This window comes from Chenopodium album, chromosome 9, assembly GCF_948465745.1.
Source record: "Chenopodium album chromosome 9, dcCheAlbu1.1, whole genome shotgun sequence".
NCBI classification, from domain to species: domain Eukaryota; kingdom Viridiplantae; phylum Streptophyta; class Magnoliopsida; order Caryophyllales; family Amaranthaceae; genus Chenopodium; species Chenopodium album.
In genome coordinates, this window is record NC_137842.1 from 18,672,328 (window position 1) to 18,692,857 (window position 20,530).

General features: G+C 37.6%; 2 protein-coding genes across 3 annotated transcripts; one reads left to right on the plus strand and one right to left on the minus strand.

The window, feature by feature from the left end:
* Positions 1-5,485: 5,485 nt before the first annotated feature.
* On the plus strand, positions 5,486-8,905 carry LOC145559628 (BTB/POZ domain-containing protein At3g22104-like). 2 transcript variants are annotated; one of them, XM_081621023.1, is made up of 3 exons: positions 5,486-5,743; positions 6,902-8,011; positions 8,132-8,905. In XM_081621023.1, the coding sequence occupies exons 1-3, from the start codon at positions 5,681-5,683 to the stop codon at positions 8,579-8,581; spliced, it is 1,623 nt and encodes a 540-aa protein (XP_081477149.1). In that variant the 5' UTR covers positions 5,486-5,680; the 3' UTR covers positions 8,582-8,905. The 2 variants fall into 2 exon arrangements, with proteins under 2 accessions (XP_081477149.1, XP_081477150.1); XM_081621024.1 differs by lacking the exon at positions 5,486-5,743 and adding an exon at positions 6,559-6,628.
* Positions 8,906-9,573: 668 nt separating this feature from the next.
* LOC145559629 (cytokinin dehydrogenase 1-like) lies at positions 9,574-11,318 on the minus strand. Its single transcript, XM_081621025.1, has 5 exons — positions 11,063-11,318; positions 10,708-10,835; positions 10,383-10,625; positions 10,025-10,287; positions 9,574-9,944 (listed from the first exon to the last, which is right to left on the minus strand). Exons 1-5 carry the CDS (start codon positions 11,307-11,309, stop codon positions 9,623-9,625), a joined length of 1,203 nt encoding a protein of 400 aa, XP_081477151.1. The 5' UTR covers positions 11,310-11,318; the 3' UTR covers positions 9,574-9,622.
* Between the last annotated feature and the right edge of the window lie 9,212 nt (positions 11,319-20,530).

Below are 20,530 nucleotides of genomic sequence, written 5' to 3' on the forward strand. Positions count from 1 at the left end.
GACGTGAGGCCTATGGCCGGAGGTTGCTCATTTTACAAAATCGCCTGTTCCAGTATGAAACTTGGCTTCCGGCGACACCCCTCCGGGTGAAATCGTCGCAGCACTCTATAGTTTGCTCTACGTACGCATGCAGACGACAAAGATTGAACGACCTAATTGGTCAACTCATAGCCGTCTGACCAGAATAATCTAAAGAACGACTAAGTACGCGAGAAGTCGGATGTCATAGTACATCAACCGGCTATTGACCAAAAGTTCCTACTTAGATTATTTATTCCAAAATTACATAGGTTTCCCTAACGGGGGCAAATGAGCTTTGTGGAATGGTTATGCAACCACCCTAGACGGTTATACCGCCTAGGTAAGAGGCTGGGAACGCCTGCTTCAATGGCCGGATGTGCACTTGGTTTGGGGCAATCACCATTGTTATTGATTGGCGTATAAACATCTCATACTCTTTAAAGTGTTAGACGTTTCCAAGCCAATCAATCAATTTAAAATGAAATCAACCACACAGCCGTCCAAGGGCAAGAACGGCCGGATTACTATCTACAGCATGCTTTTCATAAGTTAGGCAAAATATCAAGTATATATGCAAAATTCAAACGCAAATGCAATATGTGCAAAACCGACTAAGTCGGAATACTTCATAAATAGAAATCGACATAAAGGCCACATAATATTGTTAACCGAATACACATCCGGTGAAAAGAAAAGAAAAATTGTTGACCCGACTCCATAGTCGGTAAAACTACAACATTACTCGGCACGCAGGCCGGAAAGAAAGATAAATGGCATACTGCCGCAGAAGAACGGGTGGCTGGATCAAAGCTGCTGAGGCTGCTGCTCCGGCTGGTCCTAACCGGCGGGGAGGGATCCTTCAGTTGCATCAGCCGCCTGGGATTGATTGGTTGGGGGCCTCAACATTGGCATCATTCGTTTGGGGCTGGAGGGCTTGATTCCCTTGACCTTCAGCTTGCTCCCCTTCATCATTTAAGACTTCATATCCCAACTCAGCTGCCTAGGCCTTGAATTGAGGTGGAGCTGCCTTTCCTAGCACTTAGGCATCATACACCGCAGTGGCATAGTCATACCTAAGTTTGTAGACTTCAAAGTCTACGTCTGGGTAGAGGAGACCCCAAGAGATCTTCAGGCGGGCCTCATTGTCTCGCTCATTTTTCTCGACCATCCAGCTTTGCTCTTTAGCGATCTCATCCCATTGCTGGTTCCTCAGGTTGACCATCTCCACCCCCAACCGAGCGACGTCCACCCGGAGCTTTGAGTTCTCTTGATCAGCTCCCTCAAATGCCTTGAGATCAGATTGAGCATTTTTCAGTTGTTGCTCAAGGTCATTGGCCCGGTTGTTGGCAGCATCGTTAGCAGCCGTCAGGTTCCGTATCAGATCCTCCTGTTTCAACTCTACTACTTTAATCTTTAATTCGCACATAAAATTAGCATATTCAGCAGAGTTGAGATTTTGAGTGGCCCTCTTTTTTGCATCATTTACCTCTTCTTGCTTGCGCATTAAGGGGCCACGTAACCCATCCACTCTCAGCATCACCTCAAAAGAAGGGGTCAGCCGGAAAGTTTAATACTTAACAAAATTAAAGAGGAAAGCATAATGTTAAGTTGAGATCAACTTACCTCCGCCAGCTGGCCCATTATCCGGTCGAAGTCCACCACCTGCAGATCATGCACGGAATTATTCTCTAACGAGGTGAGGGTCCTCACCATCCGCTTGGCAAATCCAGGCAGATCCGGCGCATCGGAGGTAACATCTGCGCCATAAGAAGTACTTGGTGAGAGGGATGCAGCATAGTTGGCATTCATTCGTTGCCGGCTGCTAACTGAACCTCAAGAGGGATCGACCTTAGTTTTGACTCGCATAAAGTCAAGCGGCCAAGGAAGTTCAATCCGATTCTTACCTTGTGTTTGGGTTTGAGTATGGGGTTGTGAAGTTTCCCCCTCCCTAGTCGTTGCCGCACCGACTTCAACATTGGGTGGCTGGCCACCCCTTCTATGTCGTAGAGGCATCCAACGCATTTTTTTAGCGCTCTGAGTTTTCACTCAGAGTCTTCATAGCAGCAGGAGTTTTGCCCCCGGTTGTAGGACGATCCGGGTTGGCAGAAGAGGTTGTCTAGGAAGGGTTCTTCCTGGAAGCCTTAGTAGAGGGAGTTTTTTCCAACTCCTTACCCGGTCTCTTAATTAGTTTTGAGATTGAGCGGGGAATAGTTTTGCCAACACTCTGCAGAGAAAAAGCCAAAAAGGTTACGGTCGGCAGAATGTTGGACAAAAAGCAAAAGTAAAAACAATAGGTAAGGCGGTCTTACCCCGCCCTTCTTGGCCTCCTTGGCCTCGACTACTGCCTTCTTGGCTTGCAGCTGTTCCTTACGCAGCAGCGCGACAGACTTAGCCGGAGTTGTCTCTGGGTCCACCATTTTCAGCGCTTCTTCTACAAGGAGCAAACAAACAGTTAGGAAAAACAATTAAAAGAATTGAAGTATATAAGCAGAGACGACAATTTTCCGAATGAATAGTGAGTCTAACCTTGCTAACATCATGCTAAGTCCGCAGGCGGACAGGAATCTCTCATCCTTGAAAAAATTCGGATGGGGGATCTAGTTCTTTGGTACGACTATGTGAGTCCCATCCCCTAAGGACTCAGTCGTGGTCTCAATAAAACCCAGCTCCATTATTTGCTCGTAAGCTTTGGAAGAGATGCGAGGGAGGGCACACTTCCTACCTAGAAGAGTTGGTTCTCTATTGTACCGGCGGAGGGTCCGGTTGTGACTCAGCCTTGGAGAGGATATCAGATTAAATTTCTCCTTCCAGCCGGTCCATTTGGACACTTTGTCCAAAGACATCAGATATTGGGGAAGGGTGGTAAGAGTATACCACGCCCCATGCCCGCCTGGGGCTTTGCTCATGTAATGCATGTGAACAAAGGCGGCGAAGCTGGGCTCCAAATCCTGAAACTCGCAGGCGGCGATGTAGCTCAAAATATTGACCCACGAGTTTGGGGTGAGCTGTCAGACGCCTACATCGTACCCCTTAAGAATTTTTCTAATCCCCCTATGAAGAGGGAAGCGGAGTCCGGGTGCAATTACCGTCTCGTAGCAGACGAAGTAATTATCATCATTTTCTATCCCATCGCCCCAAGCCATTACCGCATTCCCAGGCGGGACCTCAATTATCCACCCCTTTCCAAAGGGGTGGTTCTCTTTGAAAGATTCAAAGCCGCTCTGTAACAAGACAATGTCACCCGGCAGCATCCTAGTCTTTTTGGGGTCAGGGAAAGTTAAAGCTTTAGCCGGCTGCTGGTAGTCAGCTGCAAAATCGTCTCGATCGGAGCCAGATGCCCTCTACTCCCGATCTTTCCGCGGCTTCGTCACCGCCTGACTCAACCCCTGACCCATGAGAGGAGGTGGCCTCTTCACCGCCTACCTCCATTACACTTGAACTACTTGGGGAAGAGGGAGCCTCATCATCGGAACCACTTTGCTCCTCCGACTCCTCCTGTTCCCCATCCAGAACAACCTCGCCTGCGGGCACTTCCCTAGCACGCTCACTTCTCGGCTTAATAGTCGTTTTCTTAACTCTTGCCATTGTGTCCTGCACAGACACAGTGAGGGAGGAATTCGGTGATGAGCACAGCAGTTTCGACAGTCCAGAAAAGGCACCCCCTTTTCTAGATTCAGCCGTACCGGGAGACCGGCTGAATGTCCTAGGCAGTGCCGTGTGTGTGGATTGAGAGTCCATTTTTATTTTTAAATAATATGTATAATGACGGAACAAGAATGTATACAGACGAAAATTAAAAAAAAAAAAAAAAAAAAAAAAAGCTGAAAGAGGGTACAGGCGGTTACCTTACTTTAGCTCTGAATTATCTAAAAACTGCAACAAACGGTGACCGGGTGTTTTAAGTAAGCACTCGGAAATCTTGAAGATCTAATGCAACCGAGATCAGAGTATCTCTCACTAGAATCTCACTTTCTCTCTCTAGAAAACTTCTCAAAGATTGTAAATGAGGGGAGAAAGGGGGGGTAAAACCCTATTTATAGAGGGGTAAATGGGGGTATCCCCGTCTCACCCCAGAAGGCTAATAGTCGTTGTACTGTTCACCACTCACGGTGGGGACGCCTGTCACAGGCATCACGTGGCCTGCCACGTCACCCCTGTGAGTGACAAATGTTTAGGGTAAAAATACCCTAGACATGTGGACCAATCAGAGAGGTCCATGTGCCAAGTCTGGACATGTCATCTTAGGCCACTCACCAGTTGACACGTGGCAGCCTCAGATACATTAGAAGAATTCCCGAGAAAGCCGCAATTGCGGCGCAGCTCACAAAACCTAGGTCAGAGTGACCTAGGGAGGGGCGCTTTTCCAGAATGACCCATTAGGGAGATTTTTCTCTCATTTTTGGGACACATTTAATCATTTATTACATCCATTTTCTCTCTCATCAGAGAACACCTGATCTCGGAATCCGAGAAGATCCCACCTAAAATTCTGCACTTTTTTCTTTCATTCAAGTTCTAACTAGATCTTCGGAGGCGGAGCTCCTACCACCAGGAGTCTTCGTTGTTTTTACAGGTACAACTCGAGCCGGACCAGTCTTCGAGCCATAACTCTCCCGAGGGACAAAAACACCCAAAACAAAATAAATCATTGTAATGATTAAAATAAATAAAATAATTAATTTATATATATGCGTTACACTTAACAAAAAAAAAAAAAAAAGAAACAAAACTAGTAGTATTTATTAGGGGTGTTCAATTTGATCCTAAAATAAGATGGTCTGATCGAAATTTCGGATATCCGATCCGGTTTTATGGTTTTAGATATTTTGGATCAAATATCCAAAAAATAATTCGGGTTTTCGAATCCTATACGAATCAGAATTTTTTCAAAAAATTTACCCAATCCAAAATTTCGGAGATCTGATATGAAAATCTGGTTATGCAAAATTTTGAATTGTATTCGGATTGCAATTGCTCCAATCTGAAAATTCAAATATCCAAAATTTTCAAATCAGATCGGATCTCATATCTAAATTAAACAACGTTAGTTTTTATAGGATTGCCCAAATCTGCAAATTTTTGGGCCGGATGGATCGGACCATCGAATCGGGTCCTTGATGATCACCTCTAAATAGACCCAAACATAATTTTTTTTAAAAATCTCTTTTTTATAGACGGTCAAGATTTAGTGTCAAAAAAGGAAACCAGCGATCCACATGATTTGTTAAGCTTGGATCACGAAAATAGTGTTAAAAACTTAAAATAAAGTAAATTTAAACCCAAAAACAAAGTTTTGTTGCAGGAATGTCAGACAGTAGAGTAGTGGGCACACAACCACCACAACAACTCCCTCTCCAAAATCCTTTCTTCCAATTTCTTTTCAATTATTTAACTACTAAATCTCCCCATTTTTTGTTGCCAGTTTTTTTACTTACTTCTCTGATTTTGTCTTCTGAATTATAGTTAATACTTAGCCCAATTTAACAACCCCACCTTTCATGTGCTTATCTTATTGTCATCCCCTTCTAAATTTCGTCCTGTGACTTTGCGAACTTTTGCCATTTTTGCATCTATTTTTTCATTTGGGTACAATTAATTCTTGATTTTAAATAAGAAATTTCAGTGATTTGAAGTGGGTTTTGTACTTCTGTATCGGGTGATGGATAGTTTTTGTGATCTCGAAGTTGATGTCAATGGTGAAGCTGTTTTCATGGTAGATAAGGTAAATCTTCTTTTGCTCATTGACTTGCTTTTTTCCCAACTTTTTGGGTTAAATTCATAATTTCTGTACTTAAATTATAGATTCGCTTTATATTTGATTCATATGTTTTTATAGTCTTGTTCATATGAGCCAATTTCTCAGTTCTTTTATTTGATTTTCTAATTAAACAAACAATCACTTCAAAATTGTAGAATGTTTGAGCTTTTTAGCTTAATTTACTACTCAATATGTGTGAATATGTTACATGGAATTGGTCCATGTCCAATTGTTCGGCTCAGCTGTTATGCGAAAGATGTTTCATGATTTTGATATCAATATTTGATCTATACTTAGCAATTGATGAGAAATTATAATTATTCTAGTACAAATTATCAACACTATGCTTAAAAGTCTAGAAAGATTATACCCTGTTGTGAGTAGTAGATTTCGATGCTGCTATACATTTCCCTTTCAAAAATGGAGTATAGGCTGTCCATCATTTAATATGCAACCAAAATTACAGTGTGGTGGGGTCCAATTGTCATCAGTATTATTCCCTTTTCTGTACGGTAGTTTTCGCATATATCATGAGCATAAGTAAAAGAGGTTATGATTTTGGACTTTGGGTTCTGCTTTGCTATAATATCCTCTTTCTGGTTGGAGTGCCTTTGTCTGTTTCTTTTACTGCTCTTGAAAGGGACTATTGTTTATGCTCAGAGCATTCATTTTGCCTCCCCCCTTATGGCCCTACGCTTCCTCGAACTATGTTACTCGGGCATGGGTTTGTGTCCAAGTGCTAGACTCGGTTACTTTGTGAGAAGGTTTCATTATTTTAAATTTGAGTGTCGAGTTTCCATAACGTTGTGATAGTGTTGAAGATCTGAAAAGGGTACTTGAGGAGTTGAGGTAAGATAAAGAAGAATATGAATTAGCTTAGGTATGTGCTTAAGTAACTTTGTTAGTAATCACAAGGTTTATGAGGGTATAACGACTGTCAGCAGTCTTATGCAGTCTCCTTTAACACCCTAGTAGAGAAGTAAGTAGAGAAGTATGACTTTATTTTTTGAAATGCTTGAGTAGTTGTAAAACTAGTTCCCCATCAATCTTTTCTTGTTGTAAGTAGTACTCTGATTTTTAACAGTTTGATAATCACATTTCATCCATACTTTGGCGTTGCAGAAACGTATATCTTCTTTCTCGGGTAGATTAAGCCATTTATTTGGTAAATCTGCAAGCAGTGGGAGTAGTTTTAAAGTAATATTTCATGACTTCCCCGGCGGAGCTGAGACATTCGAGCTGGTTGCAAGGTTTTGTTACAATAATGGCAGCATTGAAATAAGTCCGACTAATTTAAGCTTCCTTCATTCTGCGGCTTACTTCATGGAAATGAGCAGGTCTGTGTCCGGGACAGAGAATCTAATTGAGCTCACTGAAAAGTCACTTGAAGAGATAAGCTACTGGACTTGGTCTGATCTTTTGTTGGCTTTAAAGCAAAACCAAAATATGCCCGAAGATGTCAAAACCGCCGGTGTAGTTCAGAAATGTTTGGATACTCTTGTTGGAAGGTTGGCAGTGGCTTCTGAAACTAGCCCATGTCCGTCTACTTCTTCACCTGAGAGCTTTGGTTTTCGGATCTCATGTGATTCTCGGAGTACTGAGAGCTTGAAAACAAGCTGCTCTCGAGCAAATTGGTGGGTTGAGGATCTATCAGTACTAAATCAGAATCTGGTTGAACTGGCTGTCAAAAATATGGTTTCTCAGAAGCTTGATCATGGGATGATAGGTAGGTTCCTCCTCCATTACCAGAAATTGAAATTCATTTCTGCCCAATCTGATGAGAAGTGTAGAATAATTGAGATGGTCGTCAGCAATTTATGTTCCCTTGATCACTGGTCTGTTTCTTTCAAGAATTTGATGGGGCTTTTGAGAATTTTGCTAAACCTTAACGTAAGTAAATGCACCAGAAGTAGATTAGAAGGTATAATTGGCTTAAGAATGGATGAAGCAACATTGGATAGCCTCCTCGTTCCTTCTCCACACGGAATGAACTATTTATATGATGTGAACCTTGTTTTGAGGTTACTGAAATCATTCCTTGGCGGCGGTCTGCCTAAGGTTTCAAATGATAGAATCATCAGAGTATCCCACTTGTTGGATTCGTATTTGGCAGAAGTAGCCCCAGATCCATGTTTAAAACCTTCTAAATTCATTGCACTTGCAACTGCATTACCAGACTCGTCAAGAGACTCTTATGATGAAATGTACCATGCCATGGATATGTACTTGGAGGTAATTTGCATTTGATTCTTTATTATGTTATCATCTGGAAATTTATATTGTACAGTTAGCTTGTTATGGCGGTTTCTTCTCATCTTGAAATAACCAGACAAGAAATTTGTTGTTGTGTAGGTACATACTGATTTAACCGAAGAAGAAACATTTAACATTTGTTCTGCTTTGAACTATGAGAAGCTGTCAGCAGAAGCCTGTGTTCACCTCTCAAAAAACGCAAAGTTCCCATCAAGTTCTACAGTGCAAGCTCTTCTCTCTCAGCAAACAAAGCTTAAAAGTTTGCTCCATGATGCAAATTACCCAAAATCATGCTCCTCTTCCCCTGGTACTGGAGGTGGAGCCAGAAGCCGAAAGGATGAATCAAGTCAACAGATTGTGCTGTATGCAGGAAAATTCGATGTCATGACAGAGAATGAAAACATCAGAGCACATTTACAAGGAATGCAATGCAGGGTGACAGAATTGGAGAAAGTGTGTCAGAAAATGCAAACTCAGGTAGCGAAGATGATGAGATCAAAATCATCCAACAATATGAATCCCAGATCATTACCTAGATTCTGCTCATAAGTTCTGATATCTTGTATTTAAAATTTTCGCACTTGCCAGCATTTTATGTACAGCATAGGTTACTCATCAGTCATAATCAGTAAGTAATTAAATATTTTTTCCCTCTTCGCTAGGTTGTCACTCCCATCCTTCTTTGGGCTACCAATTGTGAAATGAAGTTACACAATAAAGAAATCCAGGTTGCAATGTCAATTCCGGTTGTGGGTCAATATTGTGTCTAGTTAAACGGTTTGGATATTTGGCTCCCGGGTTAAAAACGGATTGGGTATTATATGTACCGGGTTGTGATATTTTTTAAATATAATTGAAGTGATTGTTTTTTAATATACAGTACAATTTTTTTTTTTTTTTAAAATACTAGTATATGCTAATTATGTTTGTTGCCTTCATAAAGCTAATATGTAACTTGTTAAAATGTTTGACTGTAACATATTTATCATGTCTAATCTTTCATGGAATGTTATGATTATAACACCTTTAGGGTCTGTTCTGATTTAATGAATTGAACTGAACTAAACTAAACTTATTGGAGCTGAATGAAATGAATATTTTATGAGAGAAGGAAATTAAGAACTGAACTGAACTGAACTGATTAAACCTAGACTGAACTGAACTGAAAATAAGCTGAAGAGAACAGACCCTAGTGTGTCTAATCTTTCATGGTTATATGCTTCTTTTTAACTTTGACTGCTAAAAAGTAAAATTGTTGTGCCATTTTTTGTAGGTCGATTTCAACGTACTCCTTTGGTTACCATTGCCATATAATCTGTATTGAAAAACTTAAGTTTTCTCGGTCTTCAAGATGTCTAATTGACCTTATGCTCTCATTGGCATATGATGCAAATGAATTTCCTTCGATTTATATATAATTTCATACAAAAATAATTGGATTTCTTGATTTAAAAAAAAAGTTTCGAAAAAGCTTCAGTTGTGCACATCAATAAAGGTTGTATTCCATGAACTTGTAGGTTGTAGATATATGGTTGTTGTCTTGTCACAGAATCAAGCTCTTAATTAAGGTGATGTGCTTGGCAACCAATATCATGAAGAAACTGGTCCTCTGCTGAAGATTCTTTGCCCTGGTGCAAGTATTGATAGAGGGTCGAAAGTTGATTTCCTCTGTGCAAAAACTTCCCATCTATCCCCAAAATGAGCTCGCCATTCATCTTGAGTTTCATAAAACGGAAGATATTGCTTTACCCCCAGGTTGGCCGTCTCACAGAAATCTAGTATTCTTTTATTGATTGTTAAAATGTTATCAAGTCCATCTGGTCCCGAAGAAGATGAGGGTGCAGATGTTAGAAATGCTGCTAGGTAGATAATATCTTCGGCTGGTGTGACCATAGATGTGTTGTGCTTCCAACTGTTATGTATAACACATACATTTACTTTTCTTTTTTTTAGATAAAATTTTAGGGAACAACAAATTAGATATGTAAATACCTTGACTGGTTGAATGGATAGATAAGGATTGGATTATAACTTGTGTTGGCGAGGATATTACCAAAAACTTCTTTTGCAAAGCTCTGTATGTTACTCTTAGGAACAAGAACAGTCAACCAAGGTTGTGTTACATTCGCTAAATCTTTCTCTTTGAGTTTTAAATCTGATAGGTGAACTCGGTCGAGGAAATCCACATATGGTACATCTGTTAGAAAAATTGTGTGTGGGATGTAGTTTAATGATGACAAAATATTTTCTGTAAACTGCATTTAAAACAAAACAGATTTAGTTTTAATGAATTATTTGCATACTGCATATGTATCATCATATGAAATGTGTTGTTTTTGGAGACTCTAACCTGGTTTGTTGTGTTTGCATCCTCAGGATTGAAGTACTTCGCTACTTCTAGACAGTAGAGAATTTTGCCTTCAGATCTTGAAGGAGGACCAGCCTGCAGAGGTTTTGTACGACTAAGGGTTGAACTCAAACCTGTCATGACGAATCCTTGAATATAATCAAATGTATTATTCAACGATATTAGTTGCTCTTGATCCTTGGTGAATAATTTGAAATTCGAGTAGAGCACTCTAATCCATTTTACCTGTGAGAGTGTAAGATGAGTCCTGAGACAATTCTCAATAGAATGATGAATCAGATAAGTTATAGCCTTATAGGATACTTACCAATTTGGGAGCCCGTTCAAGTGATATTCTAGCCTTAGTGATGATACCAAGCTGTCCTAGTCCCCCAAGAACACCATGAAAGAGATCGGCGTTTTCTTTCTCAGAACAATTCACTATATCTCCCTTTCCTGCACCCAACAAAAAAAAAAAAAAAAACACAAATAATTTTATAATCTCCTAACATGCTTACATGTACATGATATTTTTATTCTCCATTAGATTGCATGATGTTAATGAATGTAACATTCTTATACGTAGTACTTGAATAATAAGATGTTTAACATGTTTAAACTTAACTATTCGATATTCTAGTATTTAAGTCCTTGAATATGTTCGAAGAGTTTATAAAGCTAACCTGTGACAACTTCCAATTGATAGACATTATTTATTTGAGGTCCATATCTGAATGCTTGACCACTAATCCCAGCATTTGAAAGGGTTCCTCCGACAGATAAATAAAGGTAGTCGGTCCATGACTTAGGAGTTAATCCCTGTTTCACCGTCTCATGTAGAATATTTATCCATAATTCACCACCCGAAACATCAACATAGGGTAAATCCCCTGTTTGAATATACATCTTTTGTTCTTCTAGTGCTTCCATGCTGATGACTATGCCACCATTATTTTGTGATTGACCTTGAAGTGAATGACCGTGGCCTCTTGCTGTAATGGTGAGCTCTGAGTTATTGGCTAAGCCGAAAACATATTTGATTGTCGTGGATATATCAGAGACTGTTTTTGGTAATAGAACTGCCAAGGGTAGGAAATGAAATCTATTACCAAAGTCATATGCTACAACGCTAGTGTTACTGAATTCGAACGAACCATTTAGTTTAAGTCCCTTCAACGGTGATACTAGATCATGTGAGCTTGAGTTTGCAGAATTTGGATTTGCATGAGAAAAATACGAACAAAGGTTGATGTTTAATAAGAGAACTACGAAAATGTTTAGCAACGGCTTAAAACTATGTGCCACCATTTTTGCAATGTGCTTTTATGAGTGCTTTTATGTTGTTTAAGCTATAAAATTTATAGAAGAAAAAGTTGAGGATGTGTATTTGTGGAAATGGTTGGGTTTATATTTGCGAAACAACGCAAAAGAAGAGGTTTAGAAGAAAAGAGTGATGGTGGGAATTTATATGGAAGGTATTGAGCTGTGTATGTTACTAAGTTGAGTTGATGAGTTAAAGTTTAATACGTAACATAATTTACATTTCCAAAAAATTATAGGTCAAGTTGAATTAATATTGTAACCTACGTCATTAGTACTTCGTAATTGTTACATAAAGTAAACAAAAATTGATTTCAAGAAAAAGTTATACTTTAGTACAATGACGTTACCGCGTTAATGCAAACAATAGACATAGCAATTTGGTGATTGTAAGGTAATTTCTCTTTATTATTGACTTGAAGTGTATTTTATCAACTTGTTTTTGAAATATATAGATCCAATGAGAAGCATAAAATGTGCATTTATTTTGAACTAAATGTGCATATTTGATTTTGAACCTGATACTTTTTCTTGCAAATTCTGGAAAAACGAGAACTTTGCACATTATGTGCAAAAAATATGCACATTCAATTTCGGTCAAAGTTTTTTTTTTGTACATTTTATTCAAATTATATGCACATTTAGTGAAAATTTTATGCATATAAAACCTTTCTCATTCTTCTCATTTTAAGAAACTTCTCATTTGACCCTCTCTCTCTCTCTCTCTCTCTCTCTCTCTCTATATATATATATATATATATATATATATATATATATTGGAGATATTATTGTGCTATATATATTTTAGGAAATATATCTTGTGAAAAGATATAGTAGAATATTAGGGGTTTTGTTACCCTAGTAGTATATATACATGTATTTGGCCGTGAATATCAATGAGAAGAATACAGAGAAGTATATTCATATTAATTTGCCTCTGATTTAACAATATATATATATATATATATGACTACTTAAAGTAACCCCTATAACATTGATCAACTAACCCGTGTAATACCAATCAAGTAACCGTTATAACACTGACCGAATAACTCTATAACAATGATGAAGTAACCCCTTTAACACTGATCAAGTAACCCCCATTACACTAGCAAAGTAACGCCTATAGTGGCTGGCCACACGGTGTGTGGCCAGCCACATATAAGACTTTGCGATAAACTTGTTGCTTCGTATTAGATTGGCCCGAAAAGAAAATGGAATAAAAATATTTCATTTGCGAGCAGTTCCATAAAGATTAAATTTTGTATTCAAACTAGTTCTAGCTCGGGTGCTGCTCTAGATGGTGGACGACTTCGTCATTTTACAATTGTTAAATCTCTAGTGTTAATTGTTGTGATTATGATGGGTTCAAATATGGAATACTATTTCTAAAACTCGGTTAAGGCAGTTTGTACCACAAATCTCCAACTATGGTAGAAATATTTATCATTGAGTGATTCCATAAGATTTAGTAGTCAAACTAGTTAGTTATTGATCCGAGAGATGCTCCACGTTATTATAAATTTAAAGTTTTAGCATGTATGTAATTTCTTTTAATAGAGGTATGAGTTAGAGCAACAAATGAATTGAGTAAGATCAGATCAATCATTGGTAAATTTTATTCATTTTACGCTACAAGATTAAATAATTAATGATGTAATATTATTGTTTGATGCGTATTGAGGGTCTGTTCTCTTCAGTTTAATTTCAGTTCAGTTCAACTTCAATCAGTTCAGTTCAGTTCATAATATATTCTCTCGTAAACAATTCATTTCAACTCTATTCAGTTCAGCTCAGCCCAGTTCAGTAAATCAGAACAGACGACCTTGAATCTAGAATATTAATATCCAAGAAATTACGTACCATTGGTGTGCTTAATTTCTTGCTAATTAGATTGTACAACATATTTTATTGTGCAATAACTAAGAGTTAAGAACAAAAAAGTTAAATAGGAAGGGTATATAAATATGAAGAATTTTTCAATTAGATAGAGAGGTAACACATATACTACCTTCGTTTCATATTATTTGCAACAATTTGACATAAAGTAAAGAGGAAAAATGTTTAATCGTTGCTAGGGCTGTACAGAGTGCGGTTTAGACCGCACCAAACCGCAAACCAAACCGCAATTTTGCGGTTTAAAAATTGCGGTGCGATTTTTTAAAATGATCAAACCGCGGTTTGCGGTTTGGTGCGGTTTCCAAAATTATTGAGACCAAACCGCACCACACTTTAATGCGGTTTGCGATTTTTATACTATATTTTCATTAAAATTTTATAAAAGAACTAAAATATATGAGCTAATTTTTTACTATTAGTTAATTAAAGGTTAATAAAAAGAGTTTAATATTTAAATTATCAACTAATAATTATAATATAAAATAAAAGTTTTGTTTTAAAAAGAATAATTACAATTTTCATAAAATACGGTTAAACCGCAAACCGCACCGCACCAAACCGCATCTTACAGTGCGATGCAGTTTGGTGCGGTTTTTTTAAAAGTGCGGTTTGGTGCGGTTTGAAAAAAATACAAACCTCACTTTTGCGGTTTGGTGCAGTTTATGATCCAAACCGCACCGCGAACACCCCTAATCGTTGCAAATAATATGAAATGGAGGTAGTTAAAAACAAAATAAAATAAATAAAAAATAATAAAATAAAAAAAAAACGTTTTCAATTAAGAAGGTTAAAAAATATTACGGCTATTTCCCCAAATGCCACTGAGCAATTTAAAAATTCACCAAATGCCATCGGACTTTTCAGAATTCACCAAAACCCACCCAGTTTTTTAAAAATTCACCAGGTGCCATTAATGACCAACGGTCGTTAACTCCGTTAGTAATTAGGGGCTAATCATGACACATGCCATGATATAATTGGACAATTTATCTTAATTCATAAAAATTATTAAAAAAAAAAAAAAAATACCCAAAATTTTCCCAGCCACCGCCAAACCCTAGTCCCTCCCCTTATCTCGCCGGAAAACGGTCGGCCACCACCTTAATCGCCAAAAATCGGTTGGACGGCCCTTTAGTGCCCCACCTGACCCACCGCCGACCCCCAAAACTACCCATGCTGCCCGCCCCGACAACAAAAACCACCCACACATCCGCCTCGACCCCAAAACCCACCAGTAAAAAGCCCCTCCTCCCTTTCCCAACCCTCGAAATCGGTCGTTTCGACGGTGGGAGAAGGGAGGAGGGGCTTTTTACTGGGGGTTTTCGGGGTCGATCGGGGCGGCTGTGTGGCTGGTTTTTTGGTGGGTGATGCCCGTGTTTGCGGTTTTATGCGGTCAGGGCAGTTTGTGAGAGAGGTTTTGGGGGTCGGCGGTAGGGGTGTTCATAACCGGGTACCCGGGTTTTCGGGTACCCGGAAGTGCGGGTACCCGCAAGTGCGGGTAGTTAGTGGGGCGGCCCATTACCCGACCCGCTAAAAGCGGGTACCCGTTTTTACCAGGTACCCTCCTCGGGTACCCGCAATTTTAATATATATGTTTTTTTTTTTTTTAAAAAAAACATGTTGTTAATATGGATTTAAACCTGCTGATTTTATTAAAACTCTAACTTTTTTCATCAAAAACAAAAAGTGATGTGTTTATCTATTAAAAGAACTTGCTGATTTCATTAAAAAAAAATATCCGATATTTTATTCTCAAAAAAACTGATCTCATCAAAATCTCAAAATCACCAGAGTCTTCATCTCCATTTGTTTGATTCGATTTTGCCCCCTTCAAGTCCTCCGAAAACAATTCTGATCAAAGATTTAGCAAGCATAAGAGGGAGGATGATAATCTATGAATTAACATGCAAAGAATTAACAAACAAATAAATTAACCCAAAAAATCAAGCGAAGACTAACCCTTGCGCGGCTGATGAAGGTCGCCTGAGACTCTGAGAGGGTCTGACGGAGGTCGCGTAAGAGGGAGGAATGAGGTCGCCTGAGAGGGAGTGAAAGAAGAGAGAGAAGAGGGGTGAGTGACTGAGTGAAAGAGGAGAGAGAAGAGGGAAGAGTGAGTGTGTGCGGCTACTAAGAGAGTAAGAGGAAGAAGAGTAACCCTAAAGTCCCTAATTCCCTATAGGATTAAAGATTTAAAGGGACTTCTAGCTAAAAAAAATAAAATAAATAAACGGGTATTTAACAGGTACCCGTTATAGTCAGCGGTCGGCCCATTACCCGACCCGCGAAACTGATATTTTAGCGGGTCGGGTACCTGACCCGCAAATTGGGGAAAAAAAGTAAAAAAATACCCGTTGGGTACTTTGCGGGTCAACGGGTCAGCGGGTCGGGTCAAACGGGTCGGGTATTTTTGAACACCCCTAGTCGGCGGTGGGTCAGGTGGGGAGCTAAAGGGTCGGCCGACCGATTGTTGGTGGTTAAGATGGTGACCGGCCGTTTTCCGGCGAGATGAGGGGAAGGGTTAGGGTTTGGCGGTGGTGGGGGTGGGGGTGGGGATGACTGGGAAAATTTTGGGGTTTTCTTTTTTTTATATAATTTTTGTGTTTTTTTTTTAACTTTTTAAAAAATTTTTTTTTTATGAATTAAGATAAATGATCCAATCATATCATGACAAGTGTCATGATTAAACCCTAATGACTAACGGAGTTAACGGCCGTTGGTCATTAATGGCACCCAGTGAATTTTTTAAAAAACTGACTGGCATTTGGTGAATTCTGAAAAATCCAATGACATTTGGTGAATTTTTAAATTGCTCAGTGTCATTTTATGAAATAGTCGAAAATATTATTATCCTCCATGTCATGCCTTAGTTTTTAATGAGAAAGTTTTATGTAACACCATGTCAAGCCAACATTAGGATGCCACATGTCATCATATAAAATGTAAATGCCTTGAATTTAAATATTACCTCCGATTTTTTTTTTTGTTGCAACTTTGGGGTATTATTTGAAAGATACTCCCTCCGTTTTGAAATACTTGCTCCATTTCTCTTGGGCACGAATGTCGATGCTAATCTTTGATTAATAATATCTTAATTATCAATAAGTATAAATTCTAACAATTGAAAATTAATAATCTATTCACCGAGACGATTTCAACAAGTACCCATAAGAGACAAGACTATATTTTTTCTTATGTATAAATCACAAACATTAATCAAAGTAGGACGAATGAATAGTGTGAAAAATATAAATGGAGCAGGTATTTAAAAACGGAGGGAGTATAAAATATTCAAAAGTTGCAACTAAAAAAATCGGAGGTAGTAATATTAGTTTTGTGCCCGAGCGATACCTAGATGGTTGATAAAATTTTAGTATAAAGTCTTTGGCTTGAATGTTAAATACAATTTTATAATCCTTTTTGTTAATGTAGGATATTTAGACATACGATATATCATATCACTTATTTATATAATAATGTATTTTTTTTATAAAAAAAATATTTAATGTATCAAAAAGGATTATTCAAATGGTATAAAATAAGATATACGAAGTATGTGTTATTATTGACTTAAAATTATTTTTATTGTACTTAAATTATTGGAAAAATTGATAGGAATAATCCCAACTTTGCTCGATTCGCCCAAAATAATCAAATCCCAACTTTTGATTATTTTTAATAATCCGAACTTTAAGGTAAATTTGCTTTTAATGGTCCCGGGTGACTTATAACCTATTGAATAGGTAATTTTTTTTAAAAAAAAATTTAATATACACTCGTCATTTCATGATTGGTCAAATATAAGTTTAATTTTAATTTATATTATTGATTTAATTATTAATTGTTTAATTAATGAACTTTAAAAAATTATTTAAAAAAAAAAAACACCACCACAAATACAACATAACAACCGCCGCCCCCTAACTCCCACCTTCAACGGTCGACACCTTGCTGACTCCAAGGCTTGTCGGCGACCATCGCACTGCCTCATTTCCCCCCTCCCCCGCCGGCAAAGCTCAACCCACTTGTCTCCCCTTCCCATTTGATTTTTTGGATTGTTCACGATAGGCTTCTCGTTGGGTAATGTGGGTAGTTTGAGTCTGATTTAACGTTTTGGGGGGCATGCGAAAAGGGGATGAGGGTCGTTTCGAGGAGGGAGGGGTGTTTACGCGGTGGAATTGGTAGGAATTGAAGGCGGCGCATCTGGGTGGGGGAATTTGAGGAGTAAGGGTTGTTCGTGGGAAAGGGAAAGGCGTAAGGTGGCTGAGCTTCGCCATCGAGGGAAGGGTCATTTGCACCAGTAATTTCCACCAGCCTACGCCTAGAGGTCAGGCGCGGGACAGGTGCCGGCAGCCGTGAGGGCAAGCGCGTTGGTGGCAGCGGTGGCTGGCTGGTGGAGGTTTTTTTTAAAAAAAATTTTAAAAAATTATTTTAAGGTTTTTCTATTTTTTTTTTAATTTTTATTTCTAGTTAATTTTTTAATTAAATTATTTTTTTTACCAATCACGTCCTGACACGTGCCAGGTGACTTATTACAACAAGTATTATGACCAGTTGGGACCATTAGAAGCAAATTCATATTAAAGTTCGAATTATTAAAAAATAATCAAAAGTTGAGATTATTTTAAGCGAATCGAACAAATTTGGGATTATTCTTGTCAATTTTTCGTAAATTATTTTACTCAAGTGAAAGTAATTTTACCAAACTAAAATCATTTTTACCAATTAAACTTTATTTTTTACTAATCCTCTATTAATTTTCTAAATAAATTAAATACATAATAATGGAAAAATTAACATAAATAATCCCAACTATTAACCACCTTCTCATTTTAATCACAACAACACTTTAACTCAAAATAATCTTAACTATTGACTAACCCTTCTCATATTAGTCTCCATTTTTAGATAACCTATTAAACAAGTTAAAATCATGATAATACCTCTGTTACACATTATTTGCGATAGTTAGACATTTTTCCTCTCTACTTTATGTCAAATCGTTGTAAATAATGTGTAACAGAAGTAGTATGTCACTTTAATTGGTTTGCTTTTAAAATAATAACTTGCTTCCCTAACCTCTATCCCTTCCCTATTTTCCTGCTCACCATACTTCCATAGTCCATAATATACTCTGCAAAACTGCCTTTACACCAACAAAAATCGTCCATCTCCTTGAATTAACAGCAAAACACTAATCCCCTTTATAAAAAATAAAAAACATAAAAAAAAATAAATAAATAATTTAAAAAAGGGTCAAGCTGCAGAGTTGGAGATAGCAACGTCATGGTTATTTATTTAAAGAATTGTAGGTTTTTTTCCAAAAAAAAAAAAAAACATTGAGAGGGATATTTTGAGATAGTGAAATTTATCACCCGAAACCCCTTTCACTTTATCTATATTATAATTGTAGAGTCGTTTTTGCAGCACTTCATCACAGCACCCCAAACCCCCAACTCTCAATTCTCATGCACCCTCTCTCTCTCTCTCTCTTTTATTCTTTTTTTTTTTAAGAAAATAACTTCCAATTAACTCCCACATCCCTAATTATTCTAAAAAAAAATAACTTTCTATAAAAAAAAAATCTACAACTTCCACTTATGTAAATTCCACTTATACTAATTATTTTCCTAACAACATACGTATAAGCTAGATATAACCCATGCATTAGCATGGGTACATTCTAGTATATAGGATTTAAGAGTCGTTTTAACGTGGAACCTTCAAAACCCGAATACTCAAATCTCATGAATTTTAGGTTTTTATTTATTCATTTATTTATTTTTAATTTTTTTAAAGATTCAAAGACTACCTACCCCACTACTTTATTTTTTTTTATTTTTTAGCTTTTAAAAAAAAAAAATCAATAACTACCATTCCCACATTTTTTTTTAATTTTTTGTTTCAAGGATGCAATAACCACTCAGTACTAATATTTCACTTTTTTTGGTAGACAATACTAACATTTCACTTTGTGTTATTTTCTTTCGCGTATAATATATGATGCGTTAACACGGGTATATAGTTCCTTCATCAACAATTCACCATAGTACTTAATATCCCCAACCTTTCAATAATATGCTTTTTTTTTTTTTTTTTTGGGAATATCTTCCACACAACTTCCACTTCTCTAATCATCAACACAATATATATATATATGTGTGTGTGTGTGTGTGTGTGTGTGTGTATACATCACGCTTTTTGCGCAATTAGCCTCATCGAATAATTGCTTGCAAAATAATAAAGTAATTCCTATAGCGCTGATGGTATAACCCCTATGACACCAACCGAATAACCCGTATAACTTGAACGGGTAACTTGTATAGCTTTGACAAAGTTATGTACCCCTATAATAGCTAGCCATATGCTCACATTGATTGCTTGGCCACCGACATATAATAGTAAAGTCATGTTCTTTTGAGCTTCTAAGCAGAGCAGAGAACATCATATTTTAGCATAGCAAAGGACACCATATTTTAGCATAGCAAAGGAGAGCAACATCAGATTATTAATACTGAGCAGAGCAGAGCAAAGCATAGCAGAGTTTAGCAGAGTAAAGCATATTTTAGGATAACAGACCACAAGAACAGGGTCTAAGTTAGGGTCTGTTCTGATTTACTGAGCTGTGATGAACTGAACTTATTGGAGCTGCATTGACTGAAATAAACTCAATATTTTATGAGAGAAGAAAATCAATTTAAGAAATGATTTGAATTGAATTAAACTTAATTGAACTAAACTGAACTTATTGGAGCTTGTAGACACCCAAATGTGTCTCCCCATAACCAAACCGAGTGATGAATACCTTTCATGTCATTTGATTATCGAACAAAGAGAAAGTGTAAAAATTCTAGTGATGAGGATGTTTTTATTAACATACCACTTCTTTCTGTTTTTGAAAATATTTCTTTTCTTACCCTATTTATGAAAAACGT